The 23,431-nt window shown below is 35.6% G+C and overlaps 2 protein-coding genes and 3 non-coding genes across 5 annotated transcripts; 2 read left to right on the top strand and 3 right to left on the bottom strand.

Moving 5' to 3' along the window:
- Nucleotides 1-4,527: 4,527 nt before the first annotated feature.
- Nucleotides 4,528-6,000, bottom strand: LOC142597955 (uncharacterized). Its single transcript, XM_075734955.1, has 2 exons — nucleotides 5,129-6,000; nucleotides 4,528-4,669 (listed from the first exon to the last, which is right to left on the bottom strand). The coding sequence occupies exons 1-2, from the start codon at nucleotides 5,998-6,000 to the stop codon at nucleotides 4,528-4,530; spliced, it is 1,014 nt and encodes a 337-aa protein (XP_075591070.1).
- A 4,521-nt stretch (nucleotides 6,001-10,521) lies between these two features.
- Nucleotides 10,522-10,593, top strand: TRNAP-CGG (transfer RNA proline (anticodon CGG)). The gene has a single exon. It is a non-coding gene; the product is annotated as a tRNA-Pro (tRNA).
- Nucleotides 10,594-10,655: 62 nt separating this feature from the next.
- TRNAT-UGU (transfer RNA threonine (anticodon UGU)) lies at nucleotides 10,656-10,727 on the bottom strand. The gene has a single exon. It is a non-coding gene; the product is annotated as a tRNA-Thr (tRNA).
- Nucleotides 10,728-10,875: 148 nt separating this feature from the next.
- TRNAA-CGC (transfer RNA alanine (anticodon CGC)) lies at nucleotides 10,876-10,948 on the top strand. Its single transcript has one exon. It is a non-coding gene; the product is annotated as a tRNA-Ala (tRNA).
- Nucleotides 10,949-20,040: 9,092 nt separating this feature from the next.
- On the bottom strand, nucleotides 20,041-21,084 carry LOC142597954 (uncharacterized). Its single transcript, XM_075734954.1, has 2 exons — nucleotides 20,994-21,084; nucleotides 20,041-20,963 (listed from the first exon to the last, which is right to left on the bottom strand). Exons 1-2 carry the CDS (start codon nucleotides 21,052-21,054, stop codon nucleotides 20,041-20,043), a joined length of 984 nt encoding a protein of 327 aa, XP_075591069.1. The 5' UTR covers nucleotides 21,055-21,084.
- Between the last annotated feature and the right edge of the window lie 2,347 nt (nucleotides 21,085-23,431).

Genomic DNA, 23,431 nt, shown 5'->3' with positions numbered 1-23,431 from the left:
AATGTCCTTTTGACTATTAACACCAGGATAGTTGCGTTGGAATAGGTTGAACAAATACAAAAACAGATTTGAACAATTCTGAAATAAACAAATGTAATTCTTGATTCTGTTAAGATAACAACTTTTGTGAGCAATTTCATCGGTAAACTGCATTTTAAATTTCTCTTCATGAAATCTTGAAAACATTTGTAACGCTTCGTTTATCAATATCTCGTTAACTTCCAAATTACTGGGGTAGAATATTTGGAGCCTTACATGCTGATCTATTTTTATAACGATTTTTTTGCAAATATCGTCAATAGATTTGACGGTTTTCTTGAATATCGTTTCATTTTTAGCAAAACCGATGATATTGTCGAATTTATCACGATCAATGCAAGAAATAGATAACAGATCGATTTGTGGCTGGTACAATTGAAGACAATATTTGCTGGTATCCCCCGGTTTGTCAGCTAATTTTTTAAAATTATTTTCGCGATAATAAATGCCCAAGAAATCGTAAATCCTATTACTCGCATTCGTAATTTCTAATAATAATAGTTCTTTAATTTTAGAACTATCTTGTTGGTTCAAAAGAATTTCTATGCAATTCAAATCTAACTTATTCAAAATACCCAATATAGCATTGTCATGTTCCGTCAAATTAAGCTTGCTAGATATTTCGGACTTTAGTTCCTCGGTTTTCAAAAAAATTTGCTCGTAAGACAACTTTTCAAATGGACAAAACATTAAATCTGTGAAAATTTTCTTTATCTTTAAGTTCTTGACTGCAATACATCGTTTTCTTTCGAGTTTGTCAATATTTACTTTTAGTACAGCGCAATCATTCTCAGTGAAAAATTGTGAAAACTCACTTTGAAATTTCACTATCAGCAATGCAAACTGCAATAAACTTTCTTCTTCTGGGATATTCTCATAATCTTTAACATTATCTCGTACATAATTTTGAAATAGTTGCAAAATGTTCTTTTTTGGTTCTTCGGGAAAGCCGCTTGCTGGTTCGTAACTAAACATTATCTGATCATCGAATTGTCCCGCTACTATATCATCAACTATATTAAATTTTTCTAAACACGAAAAATCAAATTCATTTTCTAGGTGTAATGCTTTATCTATGCAAATTTTTACGGCAAATGTCAAAATACGCGTGATAATTTCATAGTTTTTAGTAATTCTGGTAAGCGTTTGACGTATTGTCACGAAAGTATCAAGGTCAACTTCCTGATTGATTAATGTCTTATTAGTCGCAATACGTTTGTAAAGAGGTTCATATTCGCATAAAAAAAATTCGTTTGAAAATACTTTGTAAAAAATTGAAATTTGCGTACAATATTCAAACTTACTGGTGAATTCAACTATGGAATAAAACTTCTCATTGTAGTAGTCGTAAAAAGCTGTAAAAACTGAATTAATGATAGTTGTTTTTTCTGCTAATTCAGCAGTTTTTGATTCTAATATTTTCACAAAGCTTTGTGGCAATACAAGATTAACGGTATTTTCATCGATTGAAATTTGAAAACCATGGGTAGAAATTTGTTTCGAAACTTCTTTAATTACAGTTGTCTCTTCTTTTAATGTAACAAGATCATTAATTAGTGTTTCGAAAGTTTCGAAAGAATAAAGTTCTGTCATTTCTTGGGCACGAACCGGGATCATCAATAGTCTGAAAATTCTTTTTGCCAATAAAAGCAACTGAGTAATAGCTGTCTCCTTTATTTTAGAAAACTCAAACAATAATGCTTGAATCTTTTCAGAAGAACATACGTCTTTGAATATTGGTTCTGGTATTTCGCTGATTAACTGCTCACATTTCACTCTCAACATAGATTTAAAAGATTTTCCAATAATCCAAGGAGATTCTAAGAAATTATCGTTCGTGAAATCTACGTTAAAATGGCTGTCAGAATGATACGTGTCGTGCAATAGATGGCTAAGTTTATCTGTCACAGTTTTTGTCACTTTCACAATTATCATCTTTATAACCCGTTCGTAAAGTTCTTTTTTATTGACACTTTTTGCATATTCAAACGATGTCACGTAGTCATGCAAGTTGAGTGAAAAATTGATTTTGGCAATAATAGTTGTAAACCAGTTAAATTCATACTTAAACTTCAAAAGCCTGGTAATATAATTGTCTAACTCTAGTTCTATTTCAGTGCTATCAGTGAAAGTTTTAATTTCACGTAGGAGATCAAAGTATGAAGTATAAAAACTGTCAAATACTAACTGGCGGTCCATACTCAACGCTTCGGAACGTTCAATCAATGAAAAAAGCTTTTCAATAGCTTTGATCGCATTTTCTAGGACGTTAAGTTTGCTATAAATTAATAACTCTTTATTGATTCTATTTCTGTAATCGAGCGGGTAAATGAAAACGTCGATAGAGTCCTCTTCATCAAAACCTGCAAATTTGGCATTTAGCCAGTTGGAAAAAAGTTTCAGCCGATCCAAATCTCTTATGACCAGTCGATAAGTTTCACCAGCCTCAATTACTTCGATCAGTTTTTTCGAGTCAATTGTTTGTTTGAAGTACTCTTGAGTGAATAGATAAAGATTGAATTTTATAGTTTCCATTATTTTGATCAGTTCATCAATTTTTTTCTGACACAACAGATTGACTTGTTCGTATGATTCCGTCTTAATTTTGTTTGACTCAAAAAAAACTTTAACTGCAAGCTTCACTTGCTTGATAAATACTTGATATGATTTTAAGCTTTTAAAGTCATAGTTAGTTAAGATCTGGATGCAAACATTATCGTTGTCATCGTTTAATTTAAGTTGTTGCACGTCGAGTTGGGCCAATATTTCTTGAAATGATGACAAAATTAGCTCGTCATACCCGTAAAATGTCTCGGTTTTTACATCCATAAGATAACAATTTAAATACAGTATTTTATCTAACATTTCGAATATTGAACCATTGCTGTCGAGAAAATTATTCTCGATTTTAGACCCTGTTTTGCGTATTTTGTAACAAACTTCGAATATGTTTTTTTTGTACAGAGACAAAGCTTCTTTTTCTTTGACAAATACGCCGAGTAATTCATGGTATTCCAGTTCATTTTTACCCGCTTGGGTTAATACGTCAGAAATTTTGATATTTAACTTGTTTCCGGAGGTGCTAATAATTCTCTCCAACAACCATGAACTCTTGTCAGCCTGTAAAAGTAGGTTTTCATCATTTTGTATACTAGTCGTATCAAAAATTTTTAGAAAAGTTACATAACTCTGATGTTTTTTTATTTCGAGCAGTACCTCTGATTCTACTTCTATCAGATTTTTAAGTAAAATTACTAGAGTTTGAAACTTGCTATCATTGAAAAAAGAAATAGAACTGATTTTGGAGAAGAAATTTTTATATTTTTGGTGAGTCAACCAGGTCACGGCCATTTCCCATCCTTCCAAGTTTGTTTCTGATTTTAACATTATATTTTTAACAGTTGCGTGAAGTATAGCCAGTATAACTGAATTTATGAAGCAGTCTACCCAAACCTGTGTTTCATCATTGCTGCTTTGATAACGCGATAAAAAATCGACACTTTTATTGAGTACGTCGTCTATTTGTCTGTGTAGCTTTTCAATGGAGTTAGATTCCAACTCATTCGAAACATACTCCAGTGTTTTTTTCATATCGAGAAAAAAATTTAAAGTTGTATCCAAGATCGAACTGATAAATATTGGACTTAAATCAGTCTTGAGAGTTTTGTAAATTTCTATGATTATTTTCGTTTGGTCGTTAAAGGATAGTTGTAACTTTAATTCCTCGAGAAGTTTAATTATTTCTTGAGTTTTAGTACAATAAGTTGACAGTAAAAACACATTTCTATTGAGAGATAACAGCTCGGATATTTTCTTGTTCCAATGAATTGCCTGACTCATAAGTTCAGTATAGAATTCGCTATTACTTTTAATTTTAGCTACTAAGTATGAAGTCTGTTCAGTAGATTGCTTTTCCGTAAGATAAAATTCATTCAATACGGTATTGATATATATTGTAAGTTTTTCAGATTTTATGACAAAAAGATCTGCAAATGGACGCTCATTTTGCGTTAAAAAACGTTTCAATACGTGATTTGTCGTAATTTGTTTGTTCTCCGAAAACTCAACAGAGTCTAAATAAGTTTTTACAGTATCGTGAAATAAATTTTTCATCGACTCTACTAAATCGGAATCATTTAAAATTTCAGATTCACTGTAAAATACCGTCGTATTGAAAATCTTATCTTTAATAAATAACACAAAACGTTTAACGGGAGTTACTAATCGATCTACATGTACAATAAGTTTTTCGTCAGGAGTGATAGCGACGATCAAAAAAGAATTACGGGAACTAAGTAAGTATTTTTCAATAATCTCAGATTGAGCTTCTAAATCGACATTGACAGCCAGCAAAGTTGAAATGATAGAAGATATATCGTTCTTAGTGATGTTCATTAATTTATAACCGTTTAAAAAGTTTGAATAGACGCAATAAGAGCGGACGATGCATTTTTTATAGATTTCAAAAAAGTTTAATTAAATATTTACTTAAATACCGACATTAATTCGTTTTAATGTATTGTTAGCAAGCTCTTTAAGAGTCTGATCTTTCACCAATTCCTCAATAGCAGCTTTGATAATATCAGGGGCGAAAGTTTTGCTTTTCAATTTACTGCTTAAAGTCAACTTGCTAATTTTAGATCCGATGGGAACCTGTTCTAATATGACATCTTTGCAGGTCTTAAGCCTTGCCAGCTCAAACTCAGTGAAATATTCTCTGTTGGAAGAGTTGGTGTCTGCAGTCGCAAGAGTAGAAAGTTTAAATATTTGAATGGCTTCTTCAACATCTTGTTCAGTGACTACGTCGGAAAGCGTCATTTTAGCGAGAGAATCTGCAATTCGCGCAATGGATTCCAGCTGACGAACCGTAATCGGTATTTGTGTTTTTTTATTTTTCTTAGACAATACTCGAGCTTGTTCTCGAATTTCAACGTAAAAATTTTCTAAATATTTAGCTGCGTTAGCAGACAAATGGGGTATGCAAACAGTTTTGCAATATTGAACATACTGTTTCAAATGCTCAAATGAGAAAGTGTTTTTGGACGAGTTGGAAATCAAGTCTGAAGAAGAATTCATGTTGTCTCCAAACCGGTGATTTCCTCTGTGGATATTGTAAATGTGAGAAGCGATTTTCTTGTCGATCGACTCGTATCTCAAATCCCTGACAAGCCATATGGCATCGAATCTTGACAATATAGTTGATTCAAAGTTGTGTTGTTCCGACGTAGACATAGTGGAGTCGAAAAACCCAAAGGTAGGGTTACCGGCGGCAAGCACGGCACATTCGGTTGAAATGACCGCGTTAATACCGGCTTTTGATATACTGATAGTTTGTTGCTCCATAGCTTCGTGTATTGCGACTCGGTCAGAGTCTCGCATCTTGTCGAATTCATCAATACATACTATTCCTCCATCCGCTAGAACCATAGCACCTCCTTCTAACGCGTAGCTTCCGTTTTGATTTTTTATCAAAGCCGCGGTAAGCCCAGCAGCACTTGACCCTTTACCGGAAGTGTAAACTGAAATTGGGGAAGCTTTTGATACAAAGCGTAAAAGTTGAGATTTAGCTGTCGATGGGTCACCAAGCAATAGGATATGAATATCGCCTCTAATAGTCATACCGTCTCTAAGAACTTTACGGTTACCTCCAAACAACATGCAAGCCAAACTCTTCTTTATATCTTCGTGACCCTCGATTGTAGGAGCGATGGATTGAAATATCCGTTCTTTTATATTAGGAGTTGAAGCCAAATAACAAATATCTTCTTTCAAAGACGAAGTGAAGCTCAGTGAAATACTGGGACCAGATCTGAAACATTCTACTCCTAAAGCATGTATGTATGCGGATTTGATTTGTTTATTTATAACTTGATCATTTAGTAAACAAGTGTATACACCTATTAGACGTACTCTGGAACCCGGGACGACTTTACCAATTAGAGGCGTGGTGAAATTAGCCATAATATGATTTGGAGTCTCGCCGTTCAACACGTTTTCTGGCAAGTCTTGAATTTTCAGTGATTGAACTTCGTAGAACTCACATAGTTCTGACACTATTTGGTACGGCTCAACTCCACAAGCTGACGTTTTAGTATGTAATGGATTGTTCGGATCGAGATTTATTGTTGCTTCGCACTGCTTCGGCAGCATTGAACCTTGTTTCCAGGGAGGTAAAAATTGCATCTTTTGGTTGCCACAGTCACGGCATTTTAGCACAAGAGTTTGAACCTTCATGGCAGGCTTTGAAGCCAATATGCATATTCCTTCAATAGACACGAGTTTGTGAACGTAAAAACTAGTGAGATCAAACAACGACATTGGGCGTGTAGTACTTATGAAATTAACAAACAGATGGTTCATCTTGAGCCTGATTTTGAAATAGTCCGAATAACGACTCAAAAGTGAATCAATAGAAATTGAGCAGTCTCTAGACGTCAACAATAGAGAGATGTCGTTCAGCAAAGTCGGCTCAAGTTCAAAACGTAAAATATATAACAAAATCGCTAAATCAATCACAGCATCGTTCAATATTTGTATATATTTTAACGGTTGGTTCACAAATGCGTCATATGCTTCAGAACAGTTAACCAAAAATATGGGGTTTTTACGAGCTTCATCCGCGCTGGGCTGCCAAGTAATGTATTGCTTGAAATCATCTAAATAAACGTCTAAAACGATTTGGTCAATCAAATCGAATTTAGGACCCAATATGATAGAACGCAGTTTCTCAACATAGTTTTGCGTTTGTGTAGTTGAGTTAATTAAGAAATATTGAAAAACCCATTTAAAAGAAATTACATCGACTGTCATTATTTAGTATACTGATTTACGACTAACCTCAGACATAACCAAAAGATTTAGTATTAGATTAAATCTGTTTCTAGCAAATAAAAAATCGAAAACTTTCTTTAAAAAAAAAATATGCAATTGGTTTTTCTTTTCAAATCTGTGAATTAAACTGAAAATTTTAAGCAACCAAATTAATATGACCAAGACAATAATACACCGAGTTTGATGATTTGAAATAAAAAACATTACTTTAAATGTCATATGCAACGAATAATAGAATTTACAGACCGACAGTAAGTATTAGTATCATAAATTTTTGAAGCTTATAAAAAACACGGCAGAGTTGTGTGAAAGTGGTACCATAACTCACAAAAAAGCTTTGGAAGATCAGGAAAATATTTTAAAAAATAATGAAATTCCACTTTCTATTGCAAACGGAAAGATAAGTGTTACTTATTTCAGTAATCAGATTTGGTGTGAATACCAATTACTGTACAAATTAGTTACCAAGCTGCAAATCGAAACTGAAGCAACTAAGAGAGGTATTAAACGCCACGAACAACTTGAATTAGAATCACATTCGTTTGAGGAGGTTACTGTTTCGTGCGTGGAGGAGCTAATGGGTATTAAACTTTTAAATACTGTAATTCAAATTGAAGAAATTTTTCAAACTAATAAAAAAGTCAGAGAAGTTTGGGTTTTTTACCCATTAGATCACGACATTATAATACGTGGCATTATTGATGAAATATGTGTTGACGTTAATGGAGACTTACTATTAAAAGATACGAAAACAAGAGCAGAACTTACCATTCCACCTGACTCGCAAAAGCAATCTAGTGCGTTACAGCTTGGAATATATGCGTTTATTATTGACAAATTACGTAAAGCATCTTCTGAGGATGAAAGTTTTGAAGCATTTTACGATCTGTACAAATGTGACAAAACGAAACCCTTTGAACTAGACATTTTACAACCTTACAAAAACTTGAAAAACATGCTCAAGCTTTACTTGGAGTCGTTCAAAAAATTACCAACTAAATTAAATTACGCAGAAATAGAATATGATTGCGAAGGTACAATATTTCACATAGAAAGAATACCAATTAAAAAGATAAATCTTAGTAATACATTGAATTATTTATTAGAGTGGTGGTATGGAGAAAGAAACGCAACAAAATTGACTACTCATGAAACATATAAGTGCAAGCATTGTGCTTTTATTGACATTTGTCAGTACACTCCACTTAGTGTGAGTGAAAAAAACGCCACAATAGCTGAAAAATACGTTAATGAAGACATTGAAGATCTTATTAGTGATGATTAATGATTATAAGGTTAATTTTGCTTGTAAAATTTCCCAACAAGTATTTTATAATTTTACCAAAATTAATATATGATTTATTAATAACTAGCATGATAAATTCAAATGACATAAAAGGTAAAATAATAATTTCAAGGCATCATACTGAAAGAACAAGAAATGCAAAGTTTATTTTTGTTTTGGTGGGGGCTTGTCTAGAACTCATTCACATAGGGCACGGAGAACATGATATAGTTCAAGGTCAAATACATAAAAAAAGTTTACTGAAAGTCGATCCAGACAGAGTTATTGAAGATTGCAGACCTGATATTGTTTATCATTGTCTATTACAGTTGCAAGAAAGCGCCCTTAACAAGCTTGGACTTATCAGTGTATACATACAAACGCAGACAAATGAATTGATAAACGTTTCTCCCCTTTGGAAGTTGCCAGAATCTTTCACAGCTTTTAAAGACGTTATAGCATGTTTGTTGATAAATCGAGTTGTTTACGATACTAGCGGCAAAAATGTTTTACTCTCCATAGTAAAAAACGATTTGTTGTTGTATTTCCCTCCGGATACAATTAAAGTCGGTTTTGAAATTGATGGAGAAAATATTGATCTGAAAAAACTACTCAGTGATAACCTAGCTATTTTAAAGAAACCAGCTGACCCGACGTTACTATCATGTCTGTCGAACATACATCACAAATTATTCTCTGAGTTCCAAAAAAATACGAAACCAGTTGCTTTTTTCATTGGTTGCATTGCCAAGGGAAATTACACTGATTATGTACAGAACGATATCACTGAATATAAAATATCTTTGGGAGACTATCATTTAAGTGCAGCTGAGTGTTGCAACCAAATAATTTACCATCTCGAAACTATTTTATTTTTGGAAAATTAGAATTATTTTCGAATTAACAAAAAAACAAAGTTACACAAAATTTTAAAATAGTTACACTTAAGTGGCGTAGTCTCGATTGATGAAATTCTAGTATTATAATTTTTTACAAGTTAGATGACGATTAACGATGTAAATTTAAAACAGCACATCAAAAATAAGTTTGAGCGTGGTAAAATTGTAAAGCAAGTGAAAAAACAGCTTAAATTAAAAAAAGAACTGAGTCAGCATTTAAAATATGAAAAATTAACCCAACCAGCTACAACAGGATTTATCGAAACTACTTTGCCTTACGAAACTACATTGGAAGTCACTCAAAACGAAATCAAGAAGCATCTTTCAAACACTAAATCTAAACTTGCAAAGGAAATCCCAATTAAAGACAATGCTTACTTAGACATAACTAGAGATGGGAAGCATTTATTGTCAGTAAGTAAGACAGGAAAGTGCATTATAACTGAATTTTCCGAAACAGCTGACGCAATTTCGAATTTTTCAACATACGAAACGGTTTATGACGCGAAATTTTGTTACAATTTTCAACGCTTAGCTTTAGCTAACAAAAACTATGTTAAACTTTACGATGAAAAAGGCACTCTAACAAATACATTATCAGATCATAAATACGTAACAAAGCTTACTTACTTACCAAACCATTTTTTACTGGTTTCTGCATCGTTTGAGAACAAATTACTCTCTTGGTACGATATATCTACCGGAGAAAACATTACTACACATACATTAAAAAAATTTAACAGGACTTGCTTAACTCATAATCCATACAATGGAGTTGTGATTACGGGTCATGACGATTCTTCTGTTCGTCTTTGGACGCCCTCGTTGGATTCCCCGGCAGTTTCATTTATCGCTGACAAAAACGTTCCAATTTGTGACATCCAAGCTTATAACGACCACTATTTAATCGTTGCCAATGCGTCGCAAAAAGTACAAATTTTTGACATACGAAATGCAATAAAGCCTTTAAAAATAATAAATCTAACCAGCCACGGCGAGTCGAAAATAAGTGTTTCGCAAAACAATTTAGTTTCCATTTCGCAAGGTCCTGTTGTCAACGTGTGGAAAGATTTATTACTTGATTCGTCAATCAGAGAGAAGAAATATTTACATCATCGATTCCGAGATGGTTCAATTATAAATTCAACTGTTTTTCAGCCCTTTGAAGATATTTTATTTGTTTCAACTCAAAACTACATTAGCCCATTGTTAGTTCCCGGAAGTGGATACGCCGAAATAAACTATTCCAGCGACAATCCGTTTATGACTAATAAGCAAAGAAGAAAACAATTGACCCGAGATCTGTTAGACAAACTTCCAGCGGCCACAATTATGTTGGACCCCACAAAATTCTCTTACGTATAAACTTCTCAAATTGATTCCAATACATATTCCTGAAAAAAAAACTACAAAAAACTAGTTTACACATCCCCGGCTGACCAGTTTTTATTTCTATGCGTCCAATTAGGCTGCTTGGTCTAGTGGTATGATTCTTCGTTCGGGACGAAGAAGTCCTGGGTTCGATTCCCAGAGCAGCCCTTTTTAAAGATGTAATTATAATTTAAGTACTATGATTAATACCATAGAGGCTTGAAAACAAAAGCCTACGATGGGAATCGAACCCATGACTTCTGGCTTACAAAACCAGTGCAATGCCACTATGCTACATAGGCTGTTTAATAGTTCGAACGGTTGTCTCAAACCCGCGGTAATTTATTAAATTAACGTTTGTACCGTGAGCCTAGTTTTATTTCTAGTACAACTTCTCATTTGTCTTACACCGTCATATTCTGTATGGCAACGTGAAAATTTCTAAGGTTTGGGCGTTTAGCTCACTTGGTAGAGCGCTCGCTTCGCATGCGAGAGGTACAGGGTTCGATTCCCTGATCGTCCAGTTTTTAATTAGATTAGATAATATCTAGGCGTTTAAAGCAGCCAGCATAGGTAATTTTTTTATATACATGAAAAACAACAAACTTTCACAATAATTCAGCTAAGAAGATTTATTATGAATCATTGCATAGACAACCACATTGGAAAGAAAATTGCATTGCCCATAATTCCTAAATATAAAAAATTATTTATAATTTCTAAAATTGAAAAACTCTACAATACCAATTATCACTAAAACTTCACAAACGATGAAGTGGGTTTATAAAGTATTTGATATAAACAACTTCGTTTGTAACTATTGTTCCATATCTACCACTAAAAGCTGTGTAGATAAGGTTGTTACGGATAAAAATGAACTCGCTTTTGCTGAAACAGTTTTTTATATCGATGTAACTGATCCAGCTAAAGTAGCTTGCTCGAAACACGTTTCTGAACTTAAAGATAAGTCTTTAATTACTTACAAGCTACATCGTGTCTTTTTTTCAAAAACTGATTTTGTAGAAAAGCTATTGACAAAATTTCTAAAAAGCCATTTTAGCAACGATATATACTACGAATACATTGAAGAAGTAGAGTTTAACACAGACGTTAAAAAACCTGACGGTTCAGCCTACACTCAAACAGACATTTACGAGGTTTTATTTAACGCGAATGCAGATGCTAAATCTAAAGGCGGGTATCAGTTCAACTACGACAACAAGTTACAAATAGAAGAAGACACAAAAATAATAGATTGTTTCCCATTTGAAGCGAAGGGTCGAATAAAGGATTTAAATTCCGTTTCCAATTGGAAGTGTGACGAATGTGGTGCTACAACTAACTTGTGGTTGAACTTGCATGATGGTTTCATTGGTTGTGGCAGAAACAACTACCTGAATGAAAAGTCTTTGTGCACAAGATCAAATGGGTACAGTGCGTCGTTGAATCACTGGCTAAGCAACGCTTCCAACGCGTACGTCTTGAAACTAAACACACTGTCGTCAGATACATATGAATGTTACAATTACCAATTAGACCGCTTTATTATATTCAAAGATCGTCAGTCGCTTTACCGATATATATACGATTCGTTTGCAATTTCGGTTTGTAACTTAATTCCGACCGAAGAACAACTGCGATCCAGTACAAAAGCTCCTGTTTTGGCTGAAGAGCGACTCATATCTAAAGACACTATTGCAGTGACCTGTCCTCCCCCGAAGCCGTTCAATGGTCCGGGAAGCCCCATTTATATCAAACCGATGATAAACTTAGGGACAACTTGTTACCTGATTTCTGCATTTCACATATTGAAATTTTTGGTGACCGACACCTCCAGACACGATATCAATGATACAGTGACAGATGTACTACGCTTGATCGAAGACTTGCAAGCTGAGAACGAAAGTATTACCTTGTTTAAATACGTTCAAGAATACAAACTGCGATCAAAGGAACTTGTCAAATATGCGAAAAATTTGACAGTAAATGACTTGAAACTGGCGCTCTCTAACTGTGACTCTGAAATAAGAGGCACTCTGCAGTCTCAAATATCCGAAAAATCCGTGCAAGAGATGAAAAAGCGAAAATATTTAGATTTCGACTACAGCCTTTCTTACAAAGTCAGCAACCCTACACATTTACTCGATAATATTTTGGAAATAGGGGCGGGATACTCGACACATACCGAAGCTGATGTCGTTGAGTTTTTAGAAGATGTTCTAGAAGTTTTAGACACGCAATCCGTCTTTGGCTTGTCTAGGTTGCTCGGCTGTTTTTACCCGCAAAGAATAGTCTACTTAACCCCATTCAAGCCAACATCCCTAAACACGATCAAGCTCACTACGACGAGCAGCAACATTGCGAAGCTGCCTGACGACTCAAAATATTTGCTGATAGCAGTCAATCGAACATACTATGACACTAAGTTTAAAATAGTTAGCAAATGCCAGGCGCCCGCGATTTTTCCTTTAAATAACTTGAAAATGTATGATTTACCCATGGATGACAACGTCAAATACTTAACAGAAAACGTTAAGCCCGGACTGGTAGAAAAACTTGGACTATCCAGAGAAGCGTACACCAGCTATTGTAAAAAACAAAAAGTGAACCCTATAAACGAAAATGAAATCATAAATTTCATTGCGGCAGAGTACTCAAACAAAGACGAGTACGATAAATTATTATCTAGCGCACCAGAAAATTTAAACACAATAGAAAAAATAAAAGATTACATAGAGGAAACTACACCCGTGTACAATCTGAAAGCTTTTGTTGTACACAGAGGCTGCGGGCTAGGCGGCCATTTTTACACCTTAGTTCGTAATGGGCCACATTGGTACAAACTTAACGACCACATCGTCAGCAGAGTTAAAATCGTCAATAATCACATGGAGCAAGCTGTTCTGTTTCTTTACGAAAAGCAAGGCGAGCGACAAGGCGAATCGGCCAGCTAAACCCAAAACGACTAAACCACGGTCAACGTGTCGATTGACACGAGCCGGTTCGTTGCTGAATTCAAATTTTTTTTTAGCCCCCGAAAGGTTGCGGAAACACTTAGAATTTGAGGTGTTACAACCACGTCTTTAATCGATGTTGTCAACAAAATGCTGCACAACGTGTTTTCATAAGAATAGTACTCAACTTTCAAAATAGCTAAGTTGAAATCGCTGTTAAAATAAATTATGGAGCTGGCCTTCACAAAATTCCCTAGTCCAATAGCTCCATATAGTTTTCGGTACGTGACTTCGATGCTATCTATTACTTCTTTGGAACTTATGTTATTCAAACTTGATTCAGAACTTTTAGACAGCGACTTCGCATAAAACTTAACAAGTACCCATCGACTCTTGCTCCTAACCATTAAATAAGAAATTTGAACACTGGTAGAAATAGAAAATCAAAATTAATTATATTTCTAATTATTTAATGTTCACCTGAATCAGCTCGTCTACATGAGTGACATCTGTGGCCCAGTAATTTAACTTAGGCGAATTTTTTTTTTCAGTTAATGGTTCGTCGTTTCTCTTTTTTGTATCAATGTTAAAGTTTGATGGGCATTTATTTCTTGGTTTACAATCTTTGATATTGATTTCTCGCGAATCATACAGTTTGAAATTTTCATCTGTATAGTCCACTATTGAGGCGGGAATCAGGCCGTACACATCTGTCACTACGGAGTACGAATCACAGTTTCTTTGCAGACAATTTTTTAAGTACAAAAGACAGTTGGAAGAAAAACGTACAACACGGGCAAGTTGATAGCCAAAAAAAGATCCCGTTTTTACTGAAGCCAAATAAACTATCCGAGCCTTTTCTTTTTCAGTCTGAATATCTTTCATATATGATTACATCACTTAGCATGTACACGTGATTGGTGCTGAAGTTTAAACTGCACTCTGAATAATAATAGTTGTTACATGTCAGGGTCAGATGACGAATCGTATCCTTGCATCACCTGTGATCTAGAACCTGTGTGTTTGCTAGTTTTTTTAATAACATCGAAATTGAACCCACCATTCTCTGACGAGCTTACTTTGACCTCATTCGTGACAGTCGAGATTTTTCCTGGCCTAGAGTCGTTTATTTCTAAGTAGCTGTAAAATAAGTCGTCAGTCATTTTTTTTGTTTTTGATTCTTCACTCTGGAGTTCAGGTTTTTTTTGGGTGACTTTTTTTATTTCGTGAATTTCACGGATTGAATGCATAATTTCGCTGACATTTACTGCCTTCAACTCTAAGACTTCTTCTTTATTCAAAATTTCCAGTTTTTTTTTAAATTTTTCTTTTTCCTCTTTTTCCTGTGTCTGAGCAATGTTTCGATCAAACAGTCGTTTAGCGCCTTCTTCAACATCGTAATCGAGCTTCTTAGGATTTGTGCATATGCGAATAGTAGAGTGACAGTTGAAGCATTTCCCCTCGATCTTCCATATCGGAATGCCTAAATAAGTTTCGTTGAATTTTTTACTGACTTTTGCATTAAACTTGGTTCCTACAAACATAACATCATTGCAGTTCAAACACATCAACGTGAATGGCCACAACATTCTTATGTCCAGTTTTTTACATTTTTTCTGTTTTTTTAAGTTAGACGGATTAGTTCTCCTTAAGTTTAAAAAACGCTGTCTTTGACGTTGCAGCTCCTTGGGCTCAAAGTCTGCTGAGTAATACTTACTGATTTCGTTCAAATCGGACATGTAAAAAACTTATGTTATTTCATCTTCAAATAAATTCAGCAACGTCGGTCTTGAAAATTCGCTAATTTGAGAGTATCTTAAACTCGCAAATTATTAATTTTCAAAATATTTTAACTCAATATTAAACTAAGCAAAATGACAGATGATAAAAACAACTGGCTACAATCAGTTTTAGAAAACAAAACAAACAGTACGTGCTTTACCGCCAAACTATTTTTGCAGAATTTCGCTCAGAACATTTAGATTTTTTTCAGAGAATTAAAGACAACGAGAGAGAACCTGCTGTTGACAAACCTATTGTTCGTGAGATTTACAATAAAATTGAACAGTTGTTTAAAAACTCTGTCAATGAAAAATCTAAGACTTCTAATTAATAGTATTAAATGTTAAACATTAGTAATAGCCTGCTTATAAATGGTTCTTTTTGAACATCTGCAAGCTTGATTGTTTGACAGTATTCGCTAATTCCTTGCGGGTATAACGAAGCATTTTTTATGTAACGATTAATTAAAGAAGAATCTAAAGCGCCGTCTTTGTTTATCTGGATTAAGTTATCTGAGTTTACGTAGGCATTATTGCAGTCAACAAAAATAGTTTCATTTTCATTTCGGCCCAGCCGACGCGCGCTGAGTTTTAAATTACGATTATTAAAATCGTTTTTGTATATGAGCTTAGTTTTGTCAAAATTAATCAGCTCAGCTACTTTGGTAGCAGACGCATAATCTAGATTTGTATATAGCACCAGCTCGCTGTTCGCGTGCAAAGCTCCAAGCAAGACAAGCGCACCGGGGCGTGAAATCAAGTTACGTTCACTAATTCCGTCAGATCCGGTTTCATTAAAAAGCAAATCAAAATTCACGGCTATTGTCAGTTTTTTTTCATTCCAAGGTTTAGATTTGAGAAGAGGTAGGTCTTTTCTTGGATTTATCAAAAAACGGGTTCTTTTATTTTTTACTAAATCGAAGAGTAAAGGGTCGTTTATCGCAAAACGACTTGATAATCGACAAAGCAAGTGATACTTCAGTTTTAGCTTTGCATTGTAATTAATCAACGAACAGAAATTGGTAATTTTATCATGTTGTTCATCGATAAAATTGCTGTATTTATTGATTTTTTCGTGGATTATGTCTAGATGGCTTGATATCTTGCTTTGAAATAAACATAATTTTCTATGTGAGTTTTCGTCTTTAAATAATGTAAAACTGTTTAGCTTGCACTTCAGTTTTGCCAAAATGATCTCAAACATAGAAATTGAACAAGCTCGTTTTATGCAGCCAATTTAGAATGCTGGTAATATGCACGGAGCAAATAAGATATAATTTTTTAAGAATGCTTTAATTTATTTTCGGTAATTTTGTTTTATATTTTGATAAAATGCAAAAATTACCGCCATGAGCGCAGATGAAAACATTACTCAACCTGATCACGAAAGCAATCTAATAAGTCAGTACTGTCATTTATCGGATGAACGTTACGCTATTGCGCTTAACCAAGCTTTAGCCAACATTATTCGTCATATTTTTCAAGTCGCTGATCCGGAAAAAACTATCTTCGATTTTACTTCCGTAATAAAATTATTTTTGCAACAGGGAATTTCCAAAAATGACATACTATATCTAATAAACGAAGCAGTTGTTCAGTTTATTAACTTGCTAGAGAAACGTAAAATACGTTTCGATTTGCGCGCTACAGCTGTTTTGTTTGTTTTGGTAAGTTAAAACAAAATGTGCAAATATGATCATTTTTTTAGTTTTACATTGATCACTGCTGGCTTTTCGAAGAATACATCGATCCTAATGATTGGTACGCGTTAGTAATGTCTTGTTATTGTGATCATTCAACCATGTTTAGTACTTTAGCCAGCGTCATGAACCGACTTGAACCTATAAATACTGCAAATAACAAAAACATTTTATGCGAGATTTATTCACAGTCAATATCTGACAGTTTCGAAAATCTTAAAACAACTCTTCCTAAATGATGTGTTTCACAACCCAAGTTCCGTTGTCCACAGGGCAAACGTTGCGAGTTATTAGCCAGCGGGAAATGCAATGCTGGTGGAACATGTGATTACACTTACCGCAGATGATGCTGCAACTCAATTTTTCGACGTTGTCGTTGCTAGTGACACATGCGATGCAGTGTTCCAACAACTTGTTTCTACAAATCAGACAAAATTCATACTTATTTTTCAGGTTAAGAAATCCGATTGAAAACAAGTCAAAAACCTTGACTCTATCTCCCTCTAAATACGACCCCAACTCTGAAGACAAATCCTCTGTTTCAGAAAATTGGCTATTTTCGCTAAATTCTTGTTCTAAGAATTTTTCAACTTCCGAACTGGACATATTTAACTGTAAAAATACGATTAGATAAAGCGTTAAATATTGAAAAATGAAAAAAATAAATTTATTTTCCAGGCGAAATCTGAACCAGTTTGTTTAATGATCGGAAAAAATAGATCTTTGTATGTTGAACATTAATAGCGACGTCAGACCATCCAGCTTTCCAATTGAAAGTTCAGTCAATCTAGGAGCTGGTACGCACGATAAATCAAAAAAAAAAGAAGAAATTCCTGCTTCCTTCGATTTGCAAAAAAGCCATGCTCTTAACAGAAAGCAATCAATTAATATTCAAAACAAAATAAAATCGATTGCCAATAAGCTTCACGTGCCTAACTCAGAAAATTATGAAGCGTACAACATAAATCCTAACAGAGAGTTTTATAGCAACGAGCTGCACGGGTTTCAGAACCAGTCCATGAGCGGTGCTTTTTCCAGAGTGACTAGTAGATATGGCAATGACGAAGTTAACAAGAGCGCTGCAATGAACGAGTCAAACATCGCAATTGAACGAAAAGAGTCCGTTCAATCGCCAAAGTCCGGCACTACGGCAGCCAAGTACAACAACAGCTATTTACGATCGACTTGCGCGTCGGCAAATCCGTGTAAAGGCACGCCATCTGTGCACACCGGTACGGACTATTCAGACGTTAAAGTTAAGACACCCTACGTAATTAAAAATACAGATAAATTTCAGTCTAACAAATTTATGTCTATAACAGAAAAGCTCCAGAGTGTAGAAAAAATTGTTGACGAACGAGCGAACATACAACTACGAAACGAAGCGAACAGACTGCAGATTTACAAAGAAAAAATTCAAGAGCTTGAGCAATTGCTGGTGAAGTTGTCAAAAGACAGAATCGAAGCTCACAAAACGATTTCTGCGGAGTATGAATCAAAAGTGTGTAATTTACGCGATCACTTCGAAAACTTTATAGAGAAAAAAAACACAGAATTCGTCCATATGCTTTCTTCTTTAGAATATCAATTTAACAACTTGAATGGTCGCATAAACGTTCTGGAAAACGATAACACGGTGCACGAATTAAACTTTGAAATTACAACTTGTAAGCAGTCCATTGAGGAACTCAAGTCGAACGTGCCGGAAATGTTGCAAGAAACATCAAAGGTGTTCGCAATGAAAGTGCAAGAACTGGAAAACATGATGTACTCCCACTTGGAAACGGAAACAGTAAGTAGCAGCAGTGAAAAATCTTTTTGTAGCAAAGACTAAATTCCAAATTCCATGAAATTGAGAGCGAAGCAAAAATGTTTAAGCAGTCGCTAATCGAATCGCGAAACAATTTCCAAAAAGACGTCTTTCAACGTATTTACGAAATAAAAACAATGCTTGAGCAAGAGAAAAGTAACCGTGAGGAAGGCGATGAAGTCATAGTATCGGCGTTGAACCAATATACCACTACTCTAGACAACGCCATGAAGAAAGGATATAACAGGTAATAGGTCTTTGCTGTTTGGTACGCAGCACTTACAGTAATGCGATGACACGCAGACCAGCATTTAAAAATTGATATTGGCAACAGCTAGTCTTAAGTCAACTAGTTTGCGCTTTCTAACCTGGGGAATCACTGCTTCTGGATTTTCAGGGTACAAAAAAGCGTTAGGCTTCTGAACTTCTGGAGCCACTTTTTTACCAGAAATAATTTCGTTTAATTTTTTTACTTTACTTTCAAGCTTGACCTTCTCTTCAGTGGCTTCCAAAAACTCTCGACGAGCTCGTCGATACTTGCGTTTTATTTTGGATTTTATACTTTTGCTCATTTATAACGATGAAGAAAGACGAGATAAATAATTATTTATTTTCGGTTGCATTTTTATTCGGAATTTTTTCAGGCACCGAAATATTTTTTTCTTTTTGCGTGATTTCCGTGCAATCATTGAGCTGAGCAATCAAGCGATTTACCTCACACTGCAAAACAATATTTTGCTCGTACAAAATTTCAATAGTAGCGTTTTGCGTAATTATTTTTCTATTCATGTAATTTATGACGTCTTGCAGCAGTTCGAGCTTAGACTGAATGACGGAATTCGAGTTACAAATTTTCGACATTTCCTCGACCGAGTTTTGGTAGTCGGCAAATAGCCGATTATGGATTTTTATCTCAATGTTGGATCCTAGCTGGATCAGCTTTTTGAGTTCATACTGCAATTGTTCACTTCTTAGGTCAAGTCCTTTTTTTTGGATAATTGTGTCTTCTAGCGAACTGTTTTGGTTGGGTTTGAGTTTGTTGTAAACTATTTGATATTCATTCTGCAGAACGTTTGGAATTTGCAACTTACTTCTAAAATAACAAATTCTTCTTCGAGCTCATTGAGTTTTTTGTTATACTACGGAAAATAGCGTACATACGACTTACTTGCTGAAAATTGCTTTCTTTAACGTTTGTCATTTGGCGGTCATAGCGTTGCACCTAAATTACGTTTGTATAAACAAGCAATTTAAGCGTAAACAATGGTGACAAAAATTAAATACATATACCAGCAAAGATAAACACGTTTGCTAACGTTGTGAACTACATTACAAATACTAAAAATAATTACCATCAATTAAAAACAGAACTACTCGTCTTTACTGTTGTCGTCGTCGCCGTCGTTGTAACGGTTGTATCGAGAACCTTTATAATTGTTTTCGCGACTGTTGTAGGGTTGGGAGCGGCTTCTGAAGTCTCTACTACGGTCTCTATTGTAGTTTCTGTCCCGTCCACGGCCACTTCGCTCTCCACGGTCTGGTCTTTCAGATCTCTCGGGTCTTTCGGACCTGTCTGACCTATCCGAGCGGTCAATACGGTCGCGACTTCGTTCGCCTCGGTCACGGCTGTATCCGTTGTCTTGACGTTTAAAGCCACTGTTGTAGTAGTTGCTTCTTCTACCGTTGCCGTTGCGGTCGTCGCCTCGGTTATTGTAACCCCCGCGGCGCGAACGCATGTCGTCGGGCGTTTTACGAGAATGTCTAGCGATATGTACATAGATCTTGCAGTCTTTAATGGTCGTTCCGTCCATTTCCTTGACAGCGGCTTCGGCGGACTCGCGCTTTAAAAATTCGACAAAAGCGAATCCCCTGGGTTCACGAGTTTCATAATGGAGTGGAATATAGATGTCTCTAATTTCTCCTAGCGATTCGAAATGTTCACGAATGTCTTGTGTAAAGATATCTGAGTCTAAGTTGTCGATTAAAATACTTGTGCTTTTGTTTTCGTAATGGTCGCGTTGACGCGGGTTTTCGCGGTAGCGATTGGTGTCTGAATACCTGTTGTTGTGCTGGTTATCCGATTTTCTGTCGTTATCGTCAACCTCTTGTTCTAGTTTGCTGTCAGAAACAGAATCTATCATACCTGCTTCGGTTTCGTCTACGAATTTCTGGGCGTTTTTTTCATCTTCGTAGGTGTTATTGTTCTCGTCCTTCAAAGAGTCGTTTGCAGAGTCTCCATATTCCTTCATACTTATGTCGTCATCCCAGTATACATGCGGCGGGGAGTTTGATCCTACTGAAGTTTCTACTGCAGCACACTTACCAGTGTTGTTCGTTTCCTCCTGACCCATTATATCAGCCGTCTGCGACTCTTCACTAAACATCTTTATTATTCAACTGTGTATGGATGAGGGTTTATTATTGCCTCACAAAAACAAATTATTCAAGTATGCAACTTAAATTAAATAAATTTTTTCTAAAATTTTCACTTATCACTATTTTTAATTATTTATTATATCAATAATAATTTTTTTCAAAAATCAACGGAAATCCTACCCTTCTCAACTCTTATTTTTTATTTCGTAGCCACTCTTTATCAAGTTCGTACAGTCCTCAAATATTTTACATGCTAAAAACATTTTAAACTCTTTGAACTTACATTTACCCCAATCTTTTTTGACTAAATCTGCTATTTTTTTTATTTCGTCAATTTCAATCAAAACATCCTCGTTGAAATTGTTCCATATGTTCATTTGCACTTCGTGTAAAAGACCACGGTTGAACAGCTGCTGGCGGCGCGTTATGTTATGTTCTAATGAGTACAAAACATGCAACAAATAGATTGTTCTCTTGATCAATATATTGACGCAGTTACAATAGTCATCATTGCTCAACAACCTGATCCAACATTCGTCATAGCCGCCGTAAAAATCATCGTAAAACTTTTCGTCGCTTAAGCTGTGTTTTTCCTTATATAAATTAAAAATCTTTTTCAAGTCTTCTTTAACAGTTGATCGGTTATTCACCAAATCGCGGAGTTGAGTATTTTCAGCGAGGAATTGTTTGTCTTGTAACGCCAAATTTCTTTTAACGAGGAGTTTCCAGAAAATAATCGCTATTATACAAACCTCGGTGACTATAAACGATACTATTATTGCCAACTCCATTTTATTTTTTTTCAAAATACGCTGCTTTATGAAATTTCAATTAATTTTTCACAGTAAATACAAATGTGATGAAATTGCAATTAATTACTATTTAACACATGAGTAACATATCACAATATAAACCGCCAGTGTTTAATGCACAGGCCTTAGATAATAAAGATATAAACATCTACTGCATAAATGCAATTCGTTCGGTTGCAGCCTCCATGGTCACGATTGCGAAATCTGGACACCCAGGCGCTCCGTTGGGATGTGCGCCCATAGCTCACGCTTTATTTGGATACGTGTTTAACTTTGATCCAAAAAACCCCAACTGGGTGTGGAGAGATAGGTTTGTTCTGAGCAATGGGCATGCTTCTGCGCTACTTTACACAATGCTCAGATTGTTCGACCTTTTGACAGAGAACGATTTGATGAATTTCAGGCAACTAGGTAGCATCACTGCTAGCCACCCAGAAGCTAAACTCACTCCGTGCGTAGATGTAACTACTGGGCCTCTTGGGCAAGGTGTTGCCCAAGCTGTTGGGCTCGCGATCGCCGCTCAAAATATGAGTGCTCACGCTGACTTCGCAATTCAACCGCACATCTATGTAATGTGCGGAGACGGATGTTTGAACGAAGGTGTGGCGTTAGAAGCGATTGCGATAGCTGGAAACCTGCAACTCAACAACTTGACACTGATATACGATCGAAACGGTATCACTATCGATGGCCCCACTTCTATCGCCTTCAATGAAGACATCCCCGCTTTATTTAAAGCTTATCATTGGAACGTGCTCTGCGTTCAAGACGGTAATACAGACTATACTGGCATTGTTAGAAATTTGAAATTAACTAAAAAAATCGCTGGACCTACTGTTCTTATAGTGAACACGACTATCGGTTTTGGAGCGGACAATGAAGCCACTGCAGACGTACACGGAACCCCGTTAAAGGAAGACCAACTGAGCAATTTAAGAAAAAAACTCGGGATCACTCTGGAAAACAAACTCGATTTCCCGCCAGAGGTCAAAGAATTTTACACGAAACGATGCGTCACTTTATCTGAATCTCTTGCCAAACACGAGCAACTGGTTACAAGCAACGAAAAACTCAAGGCAATCACGGAAAAATTCACTGCTCCTATAAATACAAAAAAACTCGAAGCCGAACTAATTAATCTTGGAAGTACTTTGCCCGCTGACAGCGGACGAGGAACGTCCGAGCACGTGTTGAAATATATTTGTGAGCGTCTTCCAAACGTTATCGGAGGTTCTGCTGATTTGAAGAGTTCGAATCGCACTGTTGTAGACGACTTAGTAGACAAGGCCTTGCAACCTTCCAACCGCAATGGAAGATACATTCATTTTGGCATTCGTGAACATGCAATGGTTGCCATTAGCAACGGAATAGCCGCTTTCGGCTACTACTTGCCCTTTTGTGCTACTTTTTTCAACTTTTTTGGCTATGCTGCGGGTGCAATAAGGCTCACTGCCATGTCGTATTTCCAGGTTTTATTTATAGCAACTCACGATTCCATTGAGCTGGGCGAAGACGGCGCTACACACCAACCCGTAGAATCTTTATCTCACTTCCGAGCCATGCCCAATCTCAT

The sequence above is a fragment of the Dermatophagoides farinae genome, unplaced genomic scaffold (assembly GCF_024713945.1).
Source record: "Dermatophagoides farinae isolate YC_2012a unplaced genomic scaffold, ASM2471394v1 contig2, whole genome shotgun sequence".
NCBI lineage: Eukaryota > Metazoa > Arthropoda > Arachnida > Sarcoptiformes > Pyroglyphidae > Dermatophagoides > Dermatophagoides farinae.
The sequence above is the reverse complement of the archived record's forward strand: the minus strand, read 5'-3'. Positions and strand labels throughout refer to the sequence as shown.